The sequence below is a fragment of the Aptenodytes forsteri genome, unplaced genomic scaffold (assembly GCF_000699145.1).
Source record: "Aptenodytes forsteri isolate BGI_AS27 unplaced genomic scaffold, ASM69914v1 Scaffold8, whole genome shotgun sequence".
Classification (NCBI taxonomy): Eukaryota; Metazoa; Chordata; class Aves; order Sphenisciformes; family Spheniscidae; genus Aptenodytes; species Aptenodytes forsteri.
The window spans coordinates 13,436,668-13,464,071 of NW_008796218.1; the positions used below are offsets into that span (position 1 = coordinate 13,436,668).

Here is a 27,404-nt window from a genome sequence, read left to right on the forward strand (position 1 = left end):
CAACCTGTACCTGAAAAAAAAAAGAAAAAAAAAAAAACCCAAACAAAAAACCAAACCCACACAAATTACACTGCATATTTTAAGTGGCCTACGTATTCCATCTTTACAGTACTATGCATAAAGTAGAAACACAGTAGAGAAAGATAATTTCTTCCAGAAGGCAATTTGGACCTCATATTGAGATTAATTACTTTGTAAGTAATTCTACCACTAGTCACTTTGAAGATGACTACTTATCTTCATCCTTTATGCCAGGAATAAAAGCACTGCTCAATTAACAGCCTCCAGTCAGGTGACCTGAATCTCCCTCCTCCTTCTTTATAACAGGGATTAACTTCTCCCTGTGTTAACAAGGACTCGATGCCCTTCAGCAAAATGTCTGTATATTTTGTCATTCCCCTCCCCTTTTTTTTTTTTAAATGCGCTAGCTAGACAGGCTATTCATTTGGATTATATAAACCCCCGACATTTCATTCTTTTCCTAGAGGCTTCAGGTTTGGTAAACAAGTTTCAGCCTATGGAATTTGGATGCAGAGACCTAAGGAACATTCCATTGCTTGAGCTTATCACAAACACAAAGATTCACTTTAAGTGTTAACAATAATTGACATTTCCATGGAGGACTGCTAGTCAAAGAAAAAACAAGAACCATCTGTAAAATAGTCTATTGTTCAGTTAGAAAGATGAAAAATGTGTTAACAATCTATGGAATAGGGCAACAGATTTTGGTCACCAGCAGGAAACTAGAACACTATGAGAGTGTGTAAATACAGATATTCATAAACTAAATAGTTTCCACTGCTTTTGTCTATTTAAAAACAAAGCCACCAGACAACTTTTTAGGGTTGAACCTTTTCTTCCTTGCCCCAGAAAGAAATTTAATAAAAAGCACTGGCCCTGTTAAGAGTGGTTTGCAAAAAAAGAGCAACCAAAACAGATGATATTTCTGAAATTGCATTATGGTATTATGTCTGTCTTTGGTGTTTTGAGCTCTTTTCAGTATGGTGAGAAGGAAATAGTTCCTTAGAACTACAGTAATAAAGGCAGCTATCATACTCCTACATTACTTCAATACTATATTAACCCTAACACTTCAGCTAACTATAGTGAAATAAAACTTACCTTAAAAATCAAATCCTTTTTCCCGTAACGAAGCTCTTTCAGCTGGGCTTGGATCTTTTTTGACTGAAAGTAAAGACAATAAAATCAGGGGGTTATTTATTTTAAATATTTACTTTTCAGATCAGAGAAAAAAGGTAGCACGTTCTGACAATGTGCAGAAACTAGATCAGCTTTAAAATGCAGAAAAATAATCAAAATCAAAGTCAATTGCTTTTCCAGGGTAGCATGCCTAAACCAGGCAAAAGCATCAAGGAAAATGTAAAATGGTACTCACCTAAAGAACATACATGAGTTACTACTATTGTGGACAACCGTTTGGCTTACACATTTTAGACATGAGATGTTATTAATACTTTCCCATGAAGCATAACTGAAGGCATCACCTTCAAAGCAAAGAAACTTCTTTTTCTTAGAGGGAAAAAGTTTCCATAGTGCTGCATAGGTTCTTCTTTGTCATGACCAGGGAGTTCCAGATAGTATCCAAGTGAACTAGGTTCTCTGTGAACATGTCCTCTAAAATAGGCATAGTTATGCTGATTTATATCAGCTTAGGCTGATATTTACTTTAAATATTGTTAAATTTATCCTTAAAATAATTTTAAGTAATGGGCTATTCATTCTTTTATTTATTTAAACAAAATATAATAGAAATGTGCTTTTTTTATACTACACTCAACTACTTCACCCTTTATCTAAGATTTCTGTTAAAATAATAATTTCTAATTAATGAAATCAACGTCTCAACTGATATTCAATAAGTTTTCTTGCATTCGTTAATACCAAATGCTTAGAACTCCTTGGAATGGATTAGAAGTCTATTCCACATTTACTGAAACAGCATATCCATAAAAATAACATATTACAGATGGTAGTATATCTTTCATAAATTGGAGCTTTTAGAAAGATTTGATGTCTTTCCAATCGGTGCAGTCAAATTCAGTGACAGACTTTTGGGAAGAATCAATGAATCTAAAGATAAAATTTTAGAACCTGCTTTAAATATTTAAGTAGTAAGGAAAAATTGATTATTGTATTTCGTAAAATCTGAAACAACTAGCCAAGATCAGTTCAGTTCACTTCTTTCTTCTGTAACTATATCTGCTGTTATCTCATCTACACAGCAGAACATGTCCATTGCCTACACTCAATAGCCCTGTCCTCTGATCTGGACAATGTAATCGGTAGAGCTATGGAATATATTCCACATCAACTGAAGACCAATGAGAAAACCTTAACCAACTTTAATTGTTCTAGGAGTTGTGCTTAGGAAAGTATACAGTCTGTGACATACAAGGTATCCAAAGTGGCTATAGAGGAATCTAAGAGTTACAATTAAGGTATCACTCATTTGCTAAATCACAAACCTGTGATGACATTAAGAATTATGGAGCAACATGTATTCAGTGCGTAATATAAGTGACTCAAAAGCACGTATATAACCTGTAATCCTGTGTGATAAAATTTGGTTGTTCCATGGTTTTTCTGTGCTTCTAGGGAGAGGACATAGGGCAGTCAGCCAGATAAGATCATCATTAGACACAGGCTGATAACGAGCTCTAAACCACAGCATCTGGGAATATTTCCCTGGCACGTGCCCCTTTCTGTCTCCTGGGAAGCCCAAGGTTTGTACCACCCTGCCTTCCTCTATCCAGGGCTCTGAATTCCTGGAGAAGAAAAGCCAGCCATATAAACTGTATAGGATCACAAGCATGTTCCAATCTACACAACTGGACAACAAGGAATCACAGGGCTCACTAAAACTGTTTGCATGCAGCCTGAGAGAGCAGAACGAAGCAGGAGCTTCCCGGTAGGCAATTCAATCCATGAAGGGTATTTGATCTAGTAACTAAATGAGACTGATTTCACACAGTTGTTATGCTTACTGAGCATAGTACTTAATTAAAGAGCAGAAAATACACTGCGTTTCTCTGGCTAACACTACCTAACTGGCAAAAAAACAACAAAAAAAGGATGCTCCTGTAGCATCTTTGCTTGTTCTAATGGCACTAACCCACTTAAAAGCCACAAATTTGCCAGGATGATTCATAAAGTCTGAGATTCTTAAGGTTTAAAATACACTCACAATCTGCTACCTTGAGAGTTAGCTAGCTTATGTTTAGTTTTCTGAAATTCTCTGACAGCAAGGCTTGTCACACTACACTAAATTAAATTTAATCTTAGGCTTCACCTTAGATTTAAAGACATTTATGTTGCAAATATTAAAGGAGACATAATCAAGGAAAAGATCTTCAAGTTAATTACCAAACATTCAAGATGTTATGCAGCTAGGAAAAACAAACTTGAAAAAGAGGGGAAAACAGAAAGCTATGTTGCACACACTGCCAATTTTTTAGCAGTAAACAAGGGAAGAAAATATATTTGTATTCATATACTGTGGCACGTTTGAAAGCAACAATGGTGATATAGGAAGACAACAGATTTTGACAAGCTAGGGAAAAAAAAACAAACCCCAAACCCCTATTATTTCCTACCATTGAGGATTTCTCAGAAACCGTGGTTGCAGATCCTCAGTTAGGCTAAATAGCTAATGTAACTAGAAATCACTACTTTGACCTCATAAGTTTTGACCTCTAAGTTAAAAAATAGAGTCTTTAATGAAGAAAACATGTTCAACCATAATTATGAAAATTTTAGTCAAGAAGAAATGTGTTACGTTTCTGTTTCATTCTGGTAAGGTGCAATGACTTTTGCAGAAGTTATATATGTAAAAAACCATGACTAAAGTCATGTAAAAGAGTAAGTCAGATTCATGTATTGTAATATCCTCTTTCATGAAAAGTTAAATAGCTAAAGGGACTGCTAGCATTAATGCAGTTACTTGTACATTTATGTATTTGCAAAAAAATAGGGCTTTTGTATCATCAACTATCTTTGCTAGCTCGCTCTTCAGTAGAGGGGAGATTTCTTTCCCTGTATTTTATAAAGTGACCCTTTTTTCCTTGAAGTAATGAAACATTCTAGGAATCAATAATAATAAATCTTTCCTCTCTCTAGAAATTATTTTTAAAAAGGCATTTAGCTATTCCTGTCTTATTCTAGGTATGGAAATCAGGGGAAGGAAATCAGTTTTATATATGTTACAGATGTATAATATACATCTACAGAGCTATATATACTTTTCATAAGCATGCCCAAACTTTATTTTATTTGTCTAAAACTTGAGTTTGCAGCTTGCTTTCTAATACATTTGAATTGCTCCTAGTGAAGTCACAGAGAAAAGTTGAGATGAGAGCGCTTTAGGAACACTCGCCATACACACATAATATATATCCTATACCAGAACCTCCGTAGAAAAGCCTTTACTTTGACACAGCTTCTTTTGGGTGTGTTAGATTTAGAATAGAGAGGAACCTTCCTTACCTCTTCTGCATGAATACCACAAAGCTTGTTCCCTGACAGGAGCTTGTTTTTGAGGCTTTTGTTCTGCGGGGGGAAAAAGAAAAATAGAGTTTTATTACTGAGAGTTACTGAAATATTAAGGGACCCTTTAAATATTTGATCATACTAGTTTTATTTTATATATGGATAACACCTTCAAGTCACCAAAGACACAGGTAAGAAGACAAGATAGATGCATCATGGCACTATATCCTCCCTTACAGAATTCTAAAAGGCTATGACTTTGCCTTAAAACCTGTTTTCACAGGAAGAGGATTGTACATTGAAACCTTCCAAAACACTCTATCAACTGAAAGCAATTTAGATTGGATATACTGAGGTAAAAACGGAAAGAAAAACCCTCTAATCCTTGCCTGATGTCAACTGCATAGCTCAATATCATTTTCAGTAAATCTTTATAACAACTGAGTAATAGGGTCAAGACCTCATCGCTCGACCTTGATGATCAAATTCATGGGGTCTTTTTGCTAAATTTCATAATTTAAAACTGCAAGTAATCAAAAACTTTAGAAGGTTAGCTACCTGATAACATTTTGCCAGCTCAATATGCTTTTTCATCTAGGAGTTTTAAATGTATTTCTTCTCATTTTCAGGGAAAATAAACAACCCTGACAAAATGAATTTTCAATAGTCTGGTAATTCTTTCTGCACTCCTCATGCATATTATCCCATAACTGACAGTCAAGGGTGAAGATTTCTTTGCAGTGTGGACATCTTTCAAAACTGTTCAGAAACATAAGTATTCGATAAACAGATCTTCAAGTGCTGGACATAACATGCTTACACTAAAAAGAAATTAGAAGAACACCAAAACCAACTTCTCCTGTGCTAATGAACTGTAAATATACCTACAGAAACCTAGCCCATCACATTTCAGGAATGTGTATTTATTACTGAATAGCAATAGCTTTCTTGAATACTGTGCACAAGAACAAGCTGGCATTAGAGAAAAAAGGGTAATTCCATCCAGGTCATCAGTTCAAATTTAGGTCCACATCCCACTGAAACACTGGAAGATTTATTTCCCAAATTAGAAGCTCGGAGTTTTTCTTGAAAACACCCTTCTCATTAAAGCAAATGCAAAGAAACTAAAATTCCATTTGAAACCTTCTTTGCACAATTCCAAAATAAGGAGAAGATATGACATCATTTCAGACGTTTCACTGTTGCTATCTACCATGCACCAATACACATTGCTGCAGAAACAATAAATCTTTTCCAGCTGTTTGACACGGGCGCCCACAGTTCTGTAATGCAACAAAAAGGAATTAGGATGTTACTTTGAATGAGACAACCCAGATTCTGCCTCACAAAATGTGATTTGCAAAGGGCTGGGTGTGGGGAGGGAGAAGAAATGTTGTTCCTCATGAGTCTCGCAGTCAATTACTTTTTGTTCTTTATTTGAAAATCGTGTTGTAGCTCATCGCAGAGCAGCACCTTATTGTACTAACCACTGTAGAAATACAGAACAAGACAAATGGCTCCACACAAAGGGAATTGGGTAGCAGATACAAGATGAACAAAGATAAACCAAATAGAAGCCAAGGAGATGAAGCACAGCCAGCACATCTATTGCTCACCAGGGGTGCATCTAAAGAGCTATGTTGTACTGGGATCACACAGTAGATGTGATTGGTTTGACATAAAAGATCAGCATCACCTCTTGGGGTGATGGCCGAACAGATGTGCCAAAGGCACTGCTTCATTAGGGAATTGCACTTAATTAACCCAAGAAGTCAAGTCATCACTTTGTTTTGACTAACCAGCTTCGTTATCCCCCAGTCCCCCTACAGCCTGGCAATGGTTGGTTTAGGTAACAGACTCTATCCATATTTCAGAACCAAAGTAAGAAGGAGTTGTAATCCTTACATTTTTACTCGTTTATCTTCCTTTTGCCAAGCATAAGCTACTATAAGAAATACTTTTATTAATACATTAACAGTTCACAAGTAACTTCTACACGTGCTGTTTTGAGAAGGCCCTGCAGTAACCCAGAATGTGAAGAACTGGCTGCCTACCACCTCGAAAGGGCACACATTGTATTAGATGGTTGTCACAATTTCCACATTTTGTGCCAAGGTAGCCTGGCAAAAGAATATAGTTCAAAAACAAAACTCGATGAAAATGTTTTAAGTTAGGAGATGGACTCCATTTTGGAGATTTAGCTAGGTTTAACAGGATTTACTAATACTGCCTCGTTATCCAGCCTACTAGCACCAAAAAAACCAGGGTTACCAAAATGTAGGCAAAACAGTCATGATTTAATCTGCACTTCATGTTTTTAGAAATGAGAGCAAGCATTAAAGGTTACAATTATCAAGAGCATAATAAGTAGGAGCTTCTCAGAGGTAGATGACAACTTCTTGCTTACAATTTTGAGTGTTTACGTTACTTAGCAAATCACATGTCACTGTCAAATATAGCTTTGCCTCCTGACTAACAGTGATAATTTTCTATAGCAGAATGTGAAGTATACCAGTAAAAACGTGTGAAGTACAATAGAGCTTGATTTGATCGTGATTCTGAATTAAATGTTTCAAAATGAAGAGTCTGATCAGGTACATATTCTGTAAGTTTGCTAGAAAGGGGCAATTCAAAATCAGATCAATTAATCAATGAGATTTTTAGGTTACAAATGCTTGTTGAGTCAGGACAGAAGTTCTGACTTCTAAGTCTTAGATAAGGATTCAAGATGATGCTTCTTATTTTCCTATTAAGCATCCTTCAAAGAACAACAACAACAAAGTTAAACTAACTAGAATTTTACACAGTTTTTATTTCAAACATTTTATTTGCTATGAAGTACCTGAATGGAAAAGATATTGGACATTTCAAGTTTAAAAAACAATAAAAGCTTGAGGAATGAATTAAGTATCTGTAAACATGTCTTTAATAGCCTCTTTTAAAATTATATAGAATAATAATTCTAATTAGATGTGGCCTTTTAGATTTAGAGAAAGGATACCATTATATTCAAACTAAATAGGTATTTTAATGTGTTTGAACATCTTGGAAAGCTTGTAGCACAAACTGTTAGATGGAGTAATCATATCATTAAGCCAAGTTACTGTAGTATCTAATTCTTCATTTACTAAATCTTTTAACTCGTTTGCACCAGTAATTTCAGTGCATCCCTAAATTCAGGTGCAGAAAACTGCTGTCAGTGGTTGCCACATGTGCAGGAATCCTGTTGTCGCTTCCCATGCAGTCGATTCTTACTGTCCTGGTACCTACACTCAAGAAATCGTACCACACATGAGTACAGTCTCTATCAGTGTCCTCCAAAACAGCGAGAACTCTCAATGACAGCTTGTCAGCTTTGCTAACATATTCTTCACAGAGCTTCCATACTGAAAATGAAAAGCTTTCTGCCTCCTTCCTAAATAGATTTGTCAGTCAGTCCCTGGGCATTTTTTTTTCCTTTCCTTTTATGCTGACATAACGTTCGCATTTTTTTTTTGACTTCTGATTTTATTTTCAATATATGAGACCAGGCTTAACGGAAGATTAATTCACTATATGAATATTGACAGTAACCCTATATTTAGGTTGCCTAAAGATCTCCCATTGATATAAAAGCACATAGAAGCAGCTGTAGCGTCACAGTTGCTTTGCCAGTGTGCCTCTGGAACCTGCAAGGAACCCCTTCCCTTGTTCGCTGGCTAGAGGGGTATATATTAGCGTCACAGTTGCTTTGCCAGTGTGCCTCTGGAACCTTCAAGGAAAAAACCCCTTGTTCGCTGGCGACAAGAGTATATATTCCTTTCTATTCCTAACTTCTGAAAATAATCCCTTCACTTCTGTCATTTATTCTCCTGAATCAAAGGCCAGTAGCCGGCCAAAACAATCACCAAACATCTGAAGAGACGCACCTATACATTACTACAAAAGCAGCATTCCCTACTGTGACAGACTGAGCACATCACCTCTCCAGAGAAGGGGGAGAGAGAAGGAAACTACAGAGATATGACTACCTTAGTATTCTTAGAAAAAAATAACCATGATGCTAATGGTCCTTTCTTTTCATATTGTTAGAGAATTTTACTAACTTTTATCTCAATAAAATTCAGCTCTCCTTCCCTCTCCTATCTCCTTCTCTTTACGATATCAATGCGTAATGGCTGAAAGGTGTGACGGGGGGGTTTAGTAATTTTTTTTTTTTTTTTTTAATTCTCATCTCCCTGTTAGAAAACTTTGGACAAAGCTTAAAAAGAAAAGCACAACTCAATGGAAGCACTTTTACAGTTGCAGTTTTAGTTCCTTCCTTTTCTGCAAACTCATTTTATTAAAATCATTAATTATATAGCTACATAGTGTATTTTTCATAATATCCCCTCCTCATTTAGCATATACAATAAACACCTCATGAGGCAAGAGTCACAGTTTATAGGCATTGTTATTGTTAAATGTGACAAACTACCCCCGGGTCCAGTTTAAAGGGGTTTATTAATATTGTAAATCTGAAGTTATGGGGATTAACGCTTATCTGATGTACCATATATTCTACTTACAGAAGGGCAAAATTATGCCACTGATGTAAAAGGCACAGATTTTTAAATGTCATTTCCTGAAGTTAGGTTATCTGTACCTCTGGCCACACAGGTGAGTGCTTTAATACTCTTACGTTTATGTTTCATAATTTGAAACACCAGTATTAGCTCGTTGAAACAGCCTCAAGATCTCAACCCAGGATGAACAAACTGTACAATGCAGACATCATCAGTACCAAACAAGTTTAGCTTGCCTGCTAGCCTTTGAAAGCATGAGGACACAAAGTATGTTCAAGGAAAGAAAATCACTTTCTCTCTCAGAAAATTATTCCCAGCAATCAACTTCAATTCAGACATTTTATCTGAGGTCTGACAGCAGTTGTTTGTTGTATACAAGATAAATTTGGCTCTGCCTCCCCTTGATGAATAGCACAAATCAAACCATACTGAGCCCCTGCTCATCACTGGAACATTTCTCTCTTATGGGCATCCTATCAAAAAAAAAAAAAAAACAACCCAAAACCCAAGAACAGCAAAGAAACCTGGACTCTGCTCAGGAGGAGTGTCAGGGCCAATTGCCAAGATGAACTGTTTTCCATCTCCTGTTAAACCAAAGCGGTTCATTGCGCCCTTAGGAGGGAATTCAGAAGACAGCAACAGACCAAAATCAAATATCTGGACTTATCTGATATCACAATGTATTGGTACCCATTTTGCTTTGGATATTAGCTTTGTATCTCACGATGATGAAAAAATGTTTTATATAGCATGAAACAGGGTGACTGCTTTAATCCCAGCAGGGTTGGCTCGGCCCTTCATCTTTCTGAGACAGATAAATTGGGTTTCCTGCACTCTACTATGTGAGGTTTTTCAGATAAGACCTTAAGAACTGCAGTTCTACCTTTCCTTTATGGCCAGTGAAGACATTGTGACTTTTCGTAAGAGGAGGAGTTTGCCTTGATATTCTTGAGGATGTTTGAGTCTCTTTTCCCAAAAGTTTTTCAGTGGTCAAGTGTGCTAAACAGCTGAATGACTCTGCCCCATCAGTGTATTTTAGTACTGATGATGCTTATATGAACCGCACATTTTTCAGATCTGTCTGGATCTAAACTCAGAAAGCACCATTGTCCTCCTAGCTCTGAGTTCCTGGGAGAAGCCCACTTTCACCATGGCCAGGCTTCAGCCTCTCCCCGTGCCCAGGAATGCCCTCCGACACCTCTGCCTGTGTTGTATTTAGGAGGCACATGCAACACCCAGAAGCTGACAGCTGAACCGGGTAACCCCAGCAAACACATCACATTGTTGCTGCTGTAAGCTTAGACATATTTGGACTTTTAGTGTCCTGTTTTGTTGGTTTGGGTTTTTTTCCGTAACCTGTCCCCCTGTCTTACACTCTTACATTACAGATAAAGGCACATAAGAGCAAGCTTCCCCAAACAAACAGTATACATTTCTTTTCCTCTGCATATCGCATATCTATCCCTCTTAGTACTAGAGGCTGCAATTTTTTCTCCTGAATTTCATGTAGTCCAGCTGAGCTGAAGGAGTTGACACAAAAATCTTCAATTTGAGCTTTTAGCAAGAGTTTTGTGTTGAGTGCCACAGGTCACAGGTACAACTATTTAGAAGCACAGTATTTGCATGAATCCCCAGGCGTGCAGGGGAAGCCCAGACACCAACAGAGTCTTCTAGTGAACTGAGCACACACTTCTGCTGTTTAGTTGAGAAGTACTGTGTCCACAACCTCTTCCAAACATTAATCTGGAATAATTTGTGCACCGAGGAAGCACACAGGGAAAAGGAAGGGCAGAGTCAGAAACACAGCTAGGCACATAGAGCTTCCTCCTGAGAAAAATGGGTTTTGTTGGTATCCCTTCATTTTTGTGCATATATGACAATTATGCACAGCAATAGCTCAACTTCATATGAAAGTCTCTGCTCTAGCAAATAAGCAATTCCTTAAGTCTGAGGCACAGTATGTCCTGCAGTTGTGCCCCATACAATCCCATCGCGTAAAACTGAAATGCAACGCCACTATCTTCTCTCTGTACTTTATCAGCTATCTAACATTTGCCAGATGACACGACCGATAACTTCAGGCAGCTGCTGCCGTACGCACCACTGCTACTCCCGTCCTGCCTTACGTGAAGTTTGTTGCGGGTAGCCTCTGCTGTTGCTGTGCCTCACCTCCAAATCTCTCCATTAAGGAAGCTTTGTTTGTTTTGCACTAGTGAAGTGGCATGAGGCTGTCTGAAGATGTCTTTTAAGCCATGGCTACAACCGTGGTTTTGCTGCATCATAAAACAGTTGCCGTAACAATGACAGCACAATGTTAAATGAACCAGAGTAAGGAGACAGAGAATAAGAATAACAAAAAGAAAAGTATACATTTTGAATATTTGGGTTTGGTTTGTTTTTTCCAATCTCTTTATCTCTTTCTCTAAATGTAAGCATGGGAAGATAAATATTCATATATATATATTTAAAGTCATAACAAGCTAACACATTGCAGCATCTTGGATTGGATCCAGCACAGACAGTAACTTTTTAGTCACATTCCCACCTGATCATGCAAAAAAAACCTGGGCAGTATAACACAGGAAAAAATTGTGACACATGTTGAGATTTGATTCCATCCTAACTGTGGAACAGATCAGTGCGTAAATGCAAGGCTGCTTACCACTGAAAAGGAAACAGCAGCTTAGAGACAGTTAGAAGGTTCTCTGTATCTAAAAATTGCATTTCATCTGTTGCCTTACAATATTGTTGTGTGAATACAGAGTAACTCATCTTCGATCTAGCCTTCCTCGCGCACATGCTCTTTCCTCAGAATCTTTTCATATGTTTCAACTTTTTAATGTTTCCACACAGAAAGTCTAAATACTGGCTTCTCCATAAAAGCTCATCCCTACAAAAATTAATGGTTTACGTGGGATTTGTGTCTCCAAAGCGCATATCATTGATAGACTGCATTGAAAATTATTGTTTAATGACCTAATAGGAAGGTTTAATTCGCAGTCTAGTTGCCGTATTAGTATCTGCATCATTCAGTTGCCTAGATAACTAGTTGCAGACCAAACCCCAGTCAGCCATAGAACTGTAGCTCATCTTGTGTCTGAGACTTCATTCAGAACACAAGTAAGCACAGGAGTATCAGACTAGTGTGAGACACTTCTCCCCTGCCCAAGATGAAGTGTTTAAGTGCTCTTCAAAGGCAGTTGGATTTAAGATGTTCTCCCTTGTTACTCACTGACAAACCATTTGCATTCTGAGCAGGATTAGAGAACTGCTGCTGTGTTTTAAAACTTTAATGTTTTTACAGAATGAGTTAAGATGCTGATTTTCCACAGCAGTCTTTTATATTAAAAATGTGTGATGGGATCTAAGGAATCAAGTCACTTCAGGGCTCAATCATTCATGATTGTTATTAGAAATACTTGTGCTCTGAACTCAAGAGAAATTCATAATGCAGTTACTCAGTCACCAGCTATCCGGCAGTCTCTGGGACTAGCTCTTCAGGTAAAAAAAGTGGTTGAAAAGCTCTTTAAAATTATGCTCACAGACATTAATTTTAGTAACGACTAATATATTTCAACTACTCTTTGCACTACATTTAAAGATGTGGGGTTTGTTTTTCATCCCTTTTAGCCTGTATTTTGAATTGCGTGTCTCCAAGTCACAACAGGTTTTGCTTTACAGCTCTCATCTAAGGTGAGATTTATTTCCTGTCCAGTCCTCACAGTTAGGATCACTTGGAGAATGATGCCTACTCAGAAGGCTGCAATTCCTTCATGGTGAACAGTCATTTGGGAGCTATCCTCATTCCTTCTGTTTGCCAGGTGGAGTTTAGAGTCTTCACTATGACTTGTAAGCAGCTTGTCTCTCCCTGCTATCACCACCATGTACCAATAAAATAAAATAAAGTCATAGAATCATGGCATATCTTGAGTTGGAAGGGACCTATAAGGAACACTGAGTCCAACTCCCTGCTCCTCGCAGGACTACCTAACACCAAACCATATGACTGAGAGCATCGTCCAGATGCTCCTTGACATTTGACAGGCTTGGTGTTGTGACCGCTCGCAGGACTACACCAAACCATATGACTGAGAGCATCGTCCAGATGCTCCTTGACATTTGACAGGCTTGGTGTTGTGACCGCTTCCCTGGGGAGCCTGTTCCAGTGACCGACCACCCTCTCAGGGAAGAACCTTTTCCTAATGTCCAATCTGAACTTCCCCTGATGCAGCTCCATTCCATTTCCACATCTAAATAAAATAAATGTAAATAAAATGTAAATAAAATGTACATTTGACAGGCTTGGTGTTGTGACCGCTTCCCTGGGGAGCCTGTTCCAGTGACCGACCACCCTCTCAGGGAAGAACCTTTTCCTAATGTCCAATCTGAACTTCCCCTGATGCAGCTCCATTCCATTTCCACATCTAAATAAAATAAATGTAAATAAAATGTAAATAAAATGTAAATAAAACAATTTTTAAAAAAGAGAGCACTGGAGACAGATTTGCATTGTAAAAGGAAGATTATAGTACACTGATACTTCTCTAATACTTGAGAACTTGCTTCACTCTTCCTTAATCCAAAGCTTTTTTTTTATACAAAATAACTGAAATTTGGCAACTTTTAACACTTGCTAAAACACGCACCTGAATATTAATATTTTGCCAGAGTTTGCAAATACCTACTCACAGACAAAAAAAAATTGGTTTTAGAAAAAAAGTTCCTCATTGACTATTATTGTTTATAGGGTTAGGATGCAATATTAAATGTTGGTACATGCAATCTTTTCTATTTATGTTTTATATAGTTCAGTGGGGAAAAATTCTCTTAATCTCTCATCACTCAGAAACAGTGGATTCTATGTTACAGCAATAAATCAGTGTGCTGGACCAAGTATTTTTTTTTTCCAGGGTGTTCTTTGCTTTTGGATTGTAAGGGGTCCGGGCCATTTATTTTCCTTATCTCTGAGTAAAGATAGCTCATGATGGGAAAATAATACACAAAAATATTTATTGGACAGATTTAATTTTCAATTACACCTTTCCGTCATTTCAACAGGATTTTGTTATTGGAAAGCAAACGCCATTTCTAATTCTTTCTGTGTCAGATATTCTAATTAAAAACATGGCAGCATATTAAATACAGAATCCCATTTTACAGAATTTATATCTGAAACGAAGGGTAATTGCCTATGCCACGCAAGATTATCTAGAGAAGAAACCTGACAATTCCTTGATCTTTCCCTTTGGTAGACATGGCTGAGTGCCCTGGGGATGGTTTGTGGGATCAATAAAGCAGAACACTTAGGTAGATGTTCGCCTGAAGCTCCTTCACTTCATTTGTTCGACATTTGTGAACAGAATGGTGAAAAGAAACTGGTGCTGCTGCAAGCTGCATCTTAGGCTTAAAAGAAAAAAAACCCAAACCCAAAAAAACTCTGAAACCCTCAGCGAGAGCTCTATTAAGGCAAGGGGACAGAAATGAAAAGAGCATTCTGAATGTGACCAAACATGAAAATAAAAATAATCTAAATATAAAATGCATTTCTGACTTTCAAAAGACCAAGCTCCTCTACCACTAGAAGAGTGAAGGGTCATACTGGTTGCATTCTGCTCTACAACTTCACTTTTTCTGCTGTACTAGCAGCAGGGGATGAAATGCTGCATTAAGCAGATCCTTGCACGTTTGCATCCCAGAATTGTCAACATCTGTCTTAAAACATAAATGGCATAGTTATGAAAGGAGAAGGGCAGGAGATGACTAAGGAATACATTTGTGCTGCTCTCTGTGGAGTCACATCACTCAGGTTCGCTTTAATATTAATAGGCTCCGTCTCCTGAATTCTCTCAGTAGCAGTGCACTGAGTATCTGTGGTTACAGAACTTTTTGGCCAATGTATTTAATTTTTTAAAAGCAGCTCTGCACATATGATCTACTGACATCTAAAATATACATCAGCTGTTTTGAAGAAGCTACTACAATATCTTTCAATCAGGAGATAGATATCCCAGAGGCAGTTTTACTGGATTGATTCACATATGAAACATATTTCCACCATGCTGTGCTCATTCAATATACTGAGAGGTAAGTACCTACATAACAGGTACCAGATAATACCTTCTTCTTGCCTCTGTCCTGGTATGGTCTTTCCACACTTACAGAAAACAAAGTCATTTCCAGAAGTATAATAATTTCCATCTTAGGATATATCAGCACTTTCTAAAATATTATTTTTAATTCACAAATTCTATGCAGGCACTATCAACAGTGCTACAAGGTTTGAAAGGTGAGACTTCTCTTAAGGATAGAGTTCATATCAGGAGGCAATGCGACGCTGGCTCCATCTTTGGAACAGATGAAGTAGAAATGAGTTCACATTCTCTTATATCTTGTTAAGCAAATCATGGTAGCAATTTACCACACTCAGCACGTGTAGCAAAACCATGAGCCACATCCACGCACCTTCAAAACATCAGAAGCGTAAGCTAAACACCATCCACTGTCCTGCTATATCGGGTGCAGGCAGCAACACAAGCTCTACCTATGTTTGAAGCTGGCAGGACATGAGATATCTTCAGCCTTGAAGTGGCCCAGCTGCATTAGCAGGGAGGCTGTGCCATCTATAAGCAGCATGGAGTAAATCAGTAAATAGCTCTACTTAATGCAAATGTAGGCACAGGACAGTTTGCATAGGCAATTAGGGGTATTCTTACTCTACTGGCACAGAACTCTAATTCAATCATCATGAATCTTTAATTATTTCCTAAAAGTCATTCAGCAAGATGAAGAGAAGTCAGGAGTAGGATCTAATTCAGAAGACCCGACTGACATTTTTTGAGCCATTAACACTATTTCTTCAGGAATCATTGACCTACCTATGATAGTGAACTTACCTTTTTATGCCAGGATCCCTCCTCTTGGGAAGGGAGGAAGAAAGGAGTATATCCTAAGCTTAAACTGAGCTATTTTTCCACATTATTGAAAAGTGTTTCCCCCTATTCAAGCACAGTACAGCAACATAAGATACAGATATTTCATATTGGGCTGCTAAGGGTTCTTATGAAAAAATAAAAAAAAGGCTCTGAGTACAGCTTCAACTTCTTTGGTTTCTGAGAGTAAATAACATATCTATAAACTAACTAAATATTTTTGGAAAAAAAATAAAAAACAAAAGCTATTTCACTGGAAAACTCCAGAAGTTAAAAACCATCATAAAAAAAAGTTGAAGACAACATTTCTTAGTACTTATAAGAGAGCCTAATCAATCAAGAGGACATGGGACATCCACCCTCTAACAACATCTGGAATAGAAGGTGATCTGCCTGGTCATCTGCTAATCTATTCCTATTTCTGACAGGAATATCTCCTTTTCATTAATGCTGCCATGAATATGGACTTGAGTGAATACCTCAAAGTCAAGGAGGGATTTCTGTGAGACTTGGGGTCATGCCCTAAAATGGTAATAATATTATAAAATAAACATTTTCTTAGGACAACGCTAATACAACAGCAATTTTTAGAAGTATTTTATGTGACAATGCAAAGTTCTTTGAAATTATTCCCACAAAATATATTTCCTTGTAGAAAAACTACACATTTTTTTCATGTTGATAACTCAATTCAGTATTGATGTTCAGCAAAGGTCAAAGGGAGTTTTTTGATCATTTACCTCAGACAATACATAATTAAACAATAGAGGTTGTACTGTGTAACTGTGAAATTACGCAGACTGCAATTCTGAATTACTTTAAAAAGGACAAAGCCCCAAATATTTAAAATATCAGATAAACTACACATTTTTTTCATGTTGATAACTCAATTCAGTATTGATGTTCAGCAAAGGTCAAAGGGAGTTTTTTGATCATTTACCTCAGACAATACATAATTAAACAATAGAGGTTGTACTGTGTAACTGTGAAATTACGCAGACTGCAATTCTGAATTACTTTAAAAAGGACAAAGCCCCAAATATTTAAAATATCAAAGCACACATGTTGTTTTCTACTCTGAATCTCTGCCCAACAGGCTATAACATTTGGCAAAAACTCCAAAATTTGACAGTGAACTGTGCCTACAAAAGAAAATCACATGCTCCCTTTTTCAGAAAAATGCATTATTAGTATTTTGCTGTATCTTTTAATATACACCGGAAAGTAAGTCAGCATTCAAAAGAAGTCTTTTCCTCTCTAACCAGACTGTTAGTCTTTACTGTTATCTCCTGGCATACTGCTTTTGTGCACATTCCAAATGTCATCTATTATTGATAATGTTCTCTGAACAGCTGCATTGATGTGCAAGCTGCAAAAAGTAATTTGCCACAAAGCACTGGGACCTTTTACTGTATTTAAATGTCAAAAAATTTTCTATAATTCTTGATTAACTTCACATTTTGTTCCATATAGTTTCTGCAACAAAACAAGTTTCAGACTGCTTGATACCAAAACTTCCTTGAAAACCTATTTTCATAAATTAGGTCATAATCCATTCAATTCAAGTTACTATTAGCATTATATGTCAGAACTTCAGCCATGAGTCCAGTCACGTTGCAATGCCTAGCATGTTGAATTAGCATCCCTAAAACAGCATCTTGCCTTTCTTTGCCATACTTTTACCTTCCCAAAGCAGAGGAGATATGGCAGAATATATTTCGTTCTGATCTATTTTAACTGTCCTTTGATCGTCTTTGACGAGTCTTGATAAGACCAAAATCCCTTAAATTTTTAAGGAAATTTCTGAAATAAAAATACAATCTTTCAGCCAGTCTACTAGCCTAGCTTTACTTTGGTGACATGTCAAGTGTAAATGTACACGTTGTATTTTGTAAATAGTAATGTGTGTAGTTACACTGCAAATGGTGTAATAAGGACAAACGATGAATTAGAAGAAAGAACAAGCTTGTGATATCAATGATAAACTCTATGTGTTCAACTCCATACACACACAGAAGGAGAGGATAAACTCTATGCGTTCAACTCCATACACACACAGAAGGAGAGGCTAGATGGGAAGAGGTTTGCCTACCTTAACCTCACAGACCATGTGTTAGTCATCTGACAGATGTAAAGATCTGTACAGTCAAAATGTGTCAAGACAGAACGTGTTTTTAAATAGAAAGCAAACATAGCCATGAATAATCTGAAGTTGAATCTGCAGTCTTGCAATTACATGGTTGTGTTGTACAGGTCATATAAATCACATGTTGTTTCCAAGCTATAATTTCCACAACAGCAGACTCAGACATTTCGGATGGTAGCCACCACTTAGTCAAATGGACTGCTGAATATTCCCAGATACTTTATCTACCCCTGATGGCCCATATATGCAGTTGCTCATGGTGGCCATGAAAAAGAGTCTAGATTTTCCCCCGAGACTACTGTTTTATTTTCCCCTTTGCTTCAGATATCCAAGTGAAAGCCATTTGGAAAGCATGGCAAGACCTAGTAACAGAGAACAGAACATGCATGTCAATGGAAATTGTAGGATTTACTGAGTGTTCGCCTCCTGACAACAGCCAGCATCTGTAAAGTAGGACTAAGGAATTATTCCTTCTACTCAGGTAGCAATGAAAAGACCTTGCTTTCAAGGCCTGACTTTGAAGGCTGTGTTAGCAAAGTATTTAAAATCTTCTCTGAATAAGTTTGAAAGGAACTGCACGATTTTACATCTGTCCTTGAATGGCATCACAGTTTAAAATATTTAGCACACAAAGCATACTTCGGTAAACAATAGAGCCAGTAAAAACGATGCTATGCTCTTACCTTCCGGGCTAGAGACTGCTCTGTCTTTTAAGCACAGGAGAGGGGTTTGCAGATGGAAACTTTCTGTGAGCCTGTTTTTCCTTACTTTAATCATTGAAAAAAAAATCAGTATCTACTGTCAATACGTTATCACTCAAAATTGTATTTAACTCAATAGTTTGATAAATGGTATTTACAAAATCTGTTTGGCTGTGTTTTGTGTAGCTTAAGTGCAGTCTATGTACACTGGCAAGGTATTTTTAGGACTGGAAACATGCTTTATGAGAAACAGAGACTTGCCATTTTCTAGATTTATGATCTTTGTTATTTTGCTGGATAGAATATAGGCATATTAATCATAATAACAATTATTTTGATATTGATTCAACTAAACCTTCACAAGACCTTTCATGTTAAAAATAGAACCAAAAAAATCCGTGGAGTAAGAGAGAGATAGCTCTTCGCTTCTCCCATCTCAACATCAAAGCCACTAAAATATTCGGAGGACTATGAATGTGCGTAAGGAATGTTTATGTTCCTCCTTGAGATTATCATGATGCAAAATATTTTGCTGAACGTGGTAACTGATGCATAAAACTACATTGGAGTTAATGCCTAGTTGCACTTTCTCCGTATTCCTTCTGGATTCAGAACTAAGATGGGAAAACACTACATACTGCTGGATTGGAAAAATTGAAGAAAGTTTACGCATTTGGAGAACTATCACAAATGCTTTAAAAACCTCATCTGGTTAGGACTAAAACATTGCACATGCCAAAACAAAAAGAGGAAGGCAAATCTATCCTAAGACAGACCAGGAAAACCAGAAGAGACTCAGCCAGACAGTCCATCCTTTGAGAACTGCATCAGTATGTGCAATGTCAGTCATGAGTTGAGAACACATCCCCTGCCCCCAGACATGAGTTAGCAGTGCTGGCTAACCACATCAAGTACACACTGACATGATGACGACAAAGTGATGACAAAGCTATGCGTAAAACAAAACAAAACCGTAAGACCAAAAGGAGGGGAGGGGAAGTAATTGATTTATCTGCCTGGTGATTTAAGAAGACTATGCCCCAGGTCCATCATTCCTGTGTAGAGCCTTGAATTAACAAACACTGAAATCTTCATGCAGCTGCATGAAACTTATAACTTAGCCTGAAATTTCCACTCTGGGAGCTGGCAAATGCAGCTACAACCATGGAGAACATTGTTGTAGCATTACCCCAACATCAAAGGCTTCACAATCCTAAAGGGGTCTGCTATCTGAATAAAGTACCAGGAAATGCAGCAAAGCAAAATGAATGACAAATACGTGTTACTTATCCCTACAATATATTAAGAAAACCCATGTGCGCACACAGAAGCAAAAGATATGAACGATACCCCCTCTACAAAGGCGGGGAGAGGTAAATTACGTAGAACAGCCCAGTTCTGTTTACTGCTCCCATAAGAGGAAAAGGCTTACACAGAAAGCAAAAGGCCACGTGTGTCAACCACGTGCTCATTAGGTGCAGATTCTGGAGTGACATGAAAACAGCGAAATAAGCTAGTAAGAGTTGGGAAAAAACAATAAGCACAAAAACAGCGCAAGAGATCCGTATTTTCTTCACTATGCATCCAAATAGCTGCTGTAAAGTCAGGTAGCTTAAATGAAATCGCTTAACCGAATTACACTGATTTAATGCTAAGCAAGTGTCAGGACAACAGGTCTTGGGGGGGAGTGTTGTGTTTTTCAACATTGTATAAAATCCAAGTTGCAAACAAGTCACACACAAAAAGCTGTAACCACACAGGTAAATACTTTAAATACATAAAAGCTCGTTCATCTTCTCTCTCTGTCTCTGCTCTCTAGTCCTTCAATCCACAGTATTAAAATCTCATGAGACTAACACGGTGCTTCTGGGCAGGTCTCAGCCTCGCCAGCATTCAGCAGTTCACCTTTACCTCACAGACTCACAAAATGAGAGCTGTCGTGTTGCGTCTCACTGAGACTGTGGAAGATCTAAGCTTGGCTTCTTTCTTAATGAGTGCAGATCCAATACCCACATAGTCATCTTTTCAAAGGGGTGCTCTAATCCCAGATTTTTTGGCATTTTAGGGTCATGGAAGGAAAAGTATATAAATTTTAATCCCCTCTATAGAAGTTTCTCCACTTTGCACAAAATACACAAACATTCAGGACACTTATTCTTAAAACAGTACTCACAAAAATCTGTGCAGGATTAATTTTTCTTTTTTTTTTTTTTCCCCCTCATTCAACTCTACTTTATATTTCAATACCTATTACATTTTTCCTTTTTATTTTAGTCAAAACTAAGTGTTAATAGCTTTGGACAAGAAAGCAAATTTGACAGTCAGCAGATTTCGCATTAATACTTGTCTTGGAAAAGAAAGGATGTAAAAATGTAATTTACCCAATCTGATGATATCAGACAGAATATTGGTCTGTCAGTCACAGGCAGGCAATCTAAGTAATGCATCTGCCCAGCAAATTTAATAACTTTTATGCCCATATACTTTTCAGAACTATCTTAGAGATCTGGCTCAAGGTCATAGGAGATGTACTTCTCATGAATGCTTCTTAAAGCTACAACTGACTACGCATACTATTTAAAAGTGGTATGTTTTTACCTGCAAAATGTATTTCAATATTTCTGAATGCAGCTGGATTTTTCAGAGGAGCAATCTTTTAATGAACTTACTGCTGAACAGCTGCATGTCTTGGAATCCATAATCTTTTCTCAAAATCCAAATCCCACATCGTTGATAAAACTGTGTCATTCCAAATTCCCACAAGTTCAGGATTTAAATTCATAGACTCATATTTCTGGCAAATATGAGTAACTATGCTTTGAAATACTAACAGCCAAGACATGACGTAATCATGATGTAGATATTACATCTGCCAAGCCAGGCAGGTATGTGGTCCTATTCCCGATTACACTTACTATATTTACACAACTAATAATATCTCATTTTGCTTTGTTTAAGAAGAATCGGTCCTACTGCTTGTTCTTTGGAATAATTGATTAACCAGAGAAATAAGGTATTTGGCAAGTGAGGAAAGGGGAAAATAAAGCACAGAACAATCAGCATCTTGATTAGGGGCTAGTGAAGAAGAATAGCCAACCGAGCTATCATCACCCATGCTGCAGCAAAGGCATCCGTCTCGGAGGGGATGCTGATACCACAGCTTAACCAGGTAAGAGAATCAGCAAAGACTTGTGTACTTTAGGGATCCTGATGCAAAGCTCAGCAGATGAAACTGAATCGGTCTAACTGTCCAAACACTTCACAAACTTCTGTTGGGACCTTAAGATGGCTGAATTGCCTCTGCTGAGGCCTGAAAGTAGAAGAGTTATACAGCTGCAGATTTGATTAGTGGCTTATTAAAATTAGCAGGTACAAATACTGTTTTTACACTGATATTTGTAAAATAAGAAGCCCAGTTCCTGAGATTATTAAAAAAAAAACAAAAAAACCCCACCAACATGACCCACAACCAAAAACAAACAAACAAAAAAAACCCAGCAGAAGCTAAACATTTACTTTAGGAATCACAAAATAAATGCATTCATATGCTTAAAAACCTTTCCTTAAGATTTCTACAAAACAAAAAGGCTGCAGCCCCTATAAAAGACACAGATTTCTGACTCTAAGCCACCTACCAAACATCAATAGTCCTTATCTTTTAAGGAAATGGTCTTGAATTCTCTCCATAAATATATAGTTCTGCTTATAAGCTTGCAAAGACTAGCAGTACTTCACATTACAGTGTTGAGCGTCCCGTCTGGCTCCTCCACTCCCCTTTGCAAGTAAGAGGGTTACAGCATGAAAAACATAGAAGACCATTTTACACTCAACCTTAATTGAATGGAACAAAGTAATATCACTTGGGCTGTATTAAAAGGATATGTAATCAAACTTGAAAAGAAATCTGAATTAGATCTAGAAATATATGCTCCAAAGCATCACTAACAATAATAGAAGAAAAACCCCAAAGGTTAGTGCAAAGTTGCATTATAATTTCCTTCCTTTTAACACTTGCAGGACTACTTCTAGTTACATTAGAAAGACCAGAATGACTAAAGGAAAATCAAACATTTTCCAAAGGAAAAAACATGGGCTGTTTAATGATTAAAAACAATTAACTTAAAATTACTGATTTCTACATCATTCATTGAGCTTAAACCACCACAGCAATTGGGTATTATTTTACAACAATTTTAAAGAACGCACAGCAACCATGCAATCTGTAGTACACAAAGTGCTACCCAACTGATTGTTTTCTACACTGTACTCCCTCTGCGCGGAGGATGTAAGTCATAGTAAGCAATGCAGTGCAAATAAGATTACTATGAACTGCACATACACACTTGCCTCTTTCAAATGTAAATAAGTTGGGGCTTTACCCAAACGACAAAAACAAGAGTTGGCAACAGTCACTGGGAATCTGCATCAATGAAGAGAAAAATATTTACAGTGTGTTTTCCACCTAAGCAAGTGTTTTGGTGAAATGCAATGCCATAATACTGCTTCTAATTTAGCTGTGCATATTTTAGCAATCAAACTAGATCTGCTTTTGTTTGTTGCAACAATAGAAAGTTCAAGAAATTTTATTTTTTCTCCTTTTGCAGCCACAGAAAAACAGTCACCCTCTGACCCAGAAAAGGATGCAATTAACTATAATCATATGAGCCAATTCAGTGAGCCAGTTCTTGTGTGTTGTTGAAATGATGCTTAAAGGAGCAGCATGAAGCTTAAAAACAAAATTAGATTCTGTAGAGTATACCAAGGAGGCATCCTATATAGGTAGGGGGACTTTGCAGATGTAGTTCATGAAGAGTATTGAATCGCTGCATCCTTATATCTGTCTCAGCAGTTCTGGGTTTGACTGGTTCTTTGCTATGTCATATTTACATTCTTGCTAAAAATAATGTATTCATTATTCACAATGAATTCCCATGCCACATTTTATCTTCTTGTAAAATTAAAGTAAGGTGACAGCATTGTAAAAAAAAGAGCAAAAAAAAAAGGATTTCATAATAAGAATTAATTGCTGCCCCATCAGGCATCTTAGTGAATGCCCATCCTGATTCGACGAGACAGACATCACTATAGGAAGAAAGCATTGGTAAATAGCAGGTTACACCTTTTACCCAAAACTAATCAGCATCCATTGAATAGCTACAGGATATGAATTTCATGCCTGCGTGCTAATACTTCCTTGATCTAGTTAGGCCCATTTTTTGGCAAACAAAGGAGGAAATCCTAACTCTCAGGTTCCAGATCTTCACTTCTTTTCTCCTAAGACTTACTGTTCATCAGCATAAAATCTACAATTTAAATACTGAGTGCCTAGCATGGGTCAAACCAAATACACTAAAGCTCATGGTTGTAACACTCAAATGCACAGCAAGAAAAGATTTTTTTAAAAGCACAAATTATGCTATTGGGAATTCAGGGAGGAAAAAAAAAGTCCATTAAATTTAATCTGCCTACAGACTCTGCAGCAGAAAAAAAGAGAAATTTACAGCATAGCAAGCATTTGATTTAATACAGACAATACATGGGAATTACCTCAAACTTAATCAGGTTCATCCGGCCTCTGTGACTACTGAAGCGGTGCAGCAGCGTACAAGCAGAGACGCTGGCTGACTGACCATCCGGCTACTCCTACTCGTTCATTTAGGCCGAGCTGAAGCCATAGCTAGCCATCAAGTGAGGCATCATCATGTGTCTCCTGGGAATTTTGTTTTACACAACTCTTACTATCTCTAATATCCAATATTTTTTGCTGTCCATGTACATCAATTTAAATGGAAAGCAGTTTCTTATCAGAAATTGACAAATTGGAAATTAAGAAAAGATAATCCTACCACCTGCATTCACCCCAACAGGAAAAATCCTTGTTTTTATCACAATTTTTTCTACCATCTTGCTTGTAACAAAATATGGCCTTTAAAACACAAGTAGACAGCCAAAAAGAACACATATCCAAACAGAAGGAAGTTATTAATGACTATTCTATGTCTGATGAAGATGCTTCACTTTTTGGCTTTTTATTGTATCGGGGGATTCTTCTACATAGGAAAAACTCCCCAAATCCCTTTTCGTGCCTCCCAGTGGCACAGCACCCAAAGCCATACAGCTGAAGCATACCATGCCCACCGTTGCACAGCACATCCCGCGGTCTCCCACTGAAACATTATTTCACTGTGCAAGGAGAACTCTGTCCCGGTAACCTGTTTCTCAATTTGGGCCCTGGCATAAAATCCTTCACGTTGAAAGGTACCTGTTCTTGCGGAATACCAGCTACCCACTGTCAAAATTAAGGATGGCAGGCGGATACATTTTTAATAAAGACTAAAGTTTAGTACTTGAGACAATTGCTGACTCTAATTTTGAAAACGTGGATTTTCTAGCTCAGTGCTATCCTGAAGTACTTTAAATTTAAGATCAAATTATCTCGTTCAGTAAATGAGCAAAACTCCACTGAAATCAACTGAAAAATAATCTTACATAAGGACCAAAAAATCTGCCACAAACAGAATAATTTAAGAGTGACGTGGAAAGATCTGAAGTTCTGATACAAGAAATAAGATCAGCAAACCAACACTAGAAAGAGAAAAGTTTCCTGGGCACATCCAGAGAAACTGAGCCTTCACAGTTTTCAGTGAATCAACTGCTGGCATTTTGGTAACTTTAAGCTATTTTTTAACATCACATTATGTTCCTGTACACACATAAATATGTATTGAATCTATATGTAAAGAAAGTTTTTGATTTAAATGTACACACAAATACATACATACAAATATATGCACAAATACACACGCACACGACCAGGAAGCGGACACCTGACACACAGGACTAAATTTATAGTCTGAAATAGAAGACATATTTTACATTTGAAAGAAAGTAATCACAGTACATTAAAGGACTGCACAGCTTGTGGATGAACCACACGAACCTGAATTTTTTTACAATTTTTTTTTTTAAGCCACGCAGACCTTTCCTGAGTTCATTTATCTATTTGATAAAACAAAACACTGTTCAGAGATCCTTATTCACAAAAGAAAATTAAGACAACACCTTCCAGAATACTTTAAGTAGCATCTGCTTGATAAAACCCTTATAATTTCACCTAAGAAACATTTCCACATCTATTAAACAATGTGTTTTACATTGTTTACAAGATAGAGATCGTTAAAAAAAAGGAATAATTCAAGAATTTTCAGTTGTTTTAAACATTTTTGGTTGTAAAAACTGTGAAATTAAATTCTGAAGAACAGAAGATTCATTACATGGGAAAGCTTTTATAGGTAAACTTGACAAATGGGCAATATTATTGGGACAGATATGGAAAAGGCACTTCGAGGCAGTCTAATGAAAACTGTATTTTTAAATTATATCATAGCTATAAAACTAGCTTTCTTAAGATCAATACAGTACTTAAACACAACTAAATAAAATCAATGCAACTCACTCGAGATATTATGCCTAAAATTAGTGACAAATCGATTGACCTGTTTAATATTTCCTTCTCCAATAACATCTGCAGCCCCAAATATGTTTGAATAGTGTTCAAAAGGGAGTGTGGGAGAGAAGACTCCAGAACAAAGTGGTTTAAAATGTTTCTGGATAACAGAAAATTGGCAATTTTGGTCCAGAATAGCACAATTTCTACATTTAAGACTCCATATGACATTGACTGGACTCTAAAGGTCAACTATTTCCTATCACTAGAGTAATATATAGTGAATTGCTGCAGGGATTTTATAGGAAGAGGCCAGTCAAATTTGAGAGTCTTTTGTTCCCACTGCACTGCACAATCAATGTTTTCACATTTTTAAGGCAAGCAGTTCCCTAGAAAGAATGAGATATTCATTAGGAAAAGTGATACACAAGTATTTGAGTTGAACAAACTTTGAACATCCCTCCTAAGACTGCTGAATTTTTTTTCAGGGACAAAAATGTCTGCATTTGAAAATATTCCAGGGTTTCAGGCTGAAATAGATGCAAAGTAGATGGGAGTCAGTTCCTTTTACTGTCAAGAAAAAACAGTTTCATGTGGTTCTACTTCTTTTAGAACAACACAGTGGGGTCACATTACAGCCAAACAGCTTGTACAGACACCTTAGCTCAGGTAGTAACATGACCAACAACTTCGGAATTTTATGTGAGGTTTTTGTCTAGAATAATTCTAACATGAATTTCAATTAAGTATTTTATTATTGTTATCTTATTATCCTCTTTGAATATCCATACATAATTGGAATTATCATTCCAAATATTCTATTTAGTTTAATCAAATTAAGACTAGAGGATAATGAGTCTCAGGAGAGGACTTTAATCTTTCTATAATCTTTATAAAGTCACAGGCTATCAACCCTCAGTTGAAAAATACTTCACCATATAAAGTTGACATTTTCCAGCTACACTTCATCTTGATTAAGATTAAAAACTAGAAAACAACAGCAGTCCAGTTTAATTTAAACCTCTAAATAGCAAAAAATATTTTTAAAAATCACTTTCTGCTCCCACTGAACTTAAAAAATAAACATCTGTATTCAACAGTATGGTCCTAAAGCAAACGCAAACGCTCCAA

At 37.0% G+C, this 27,404-nt stretch overlaps 1 protein-coding gene across 1 annotated transcript in view; it reads right to left on the reverse strand.

The window, feature by feature from the left end:
* Nucleotides 1–27,404, reverse strand: part of LUZP2 (leucine zipper protein 2) — a 204,765-nt gene that overhangs the window by 62,874 nt on the left and 114,487 nt on the right. Inside the window, exons 6-7 of the mRNA XM_009288871.1 lie at nt 4,504–4,566; nt 1,123–1,185 (exon numbers count right to left, since the gene is read on the reverse strand). Coding sequence (XP_009287146.1) covers nt 1,123–1,185; nt 4,504–4,566 — 126 coding nt within the window. The remainder of the gene's footprint in view (nt 1–1,122; nt 1,186–4,503; nt 4,567–27,404) is intronic.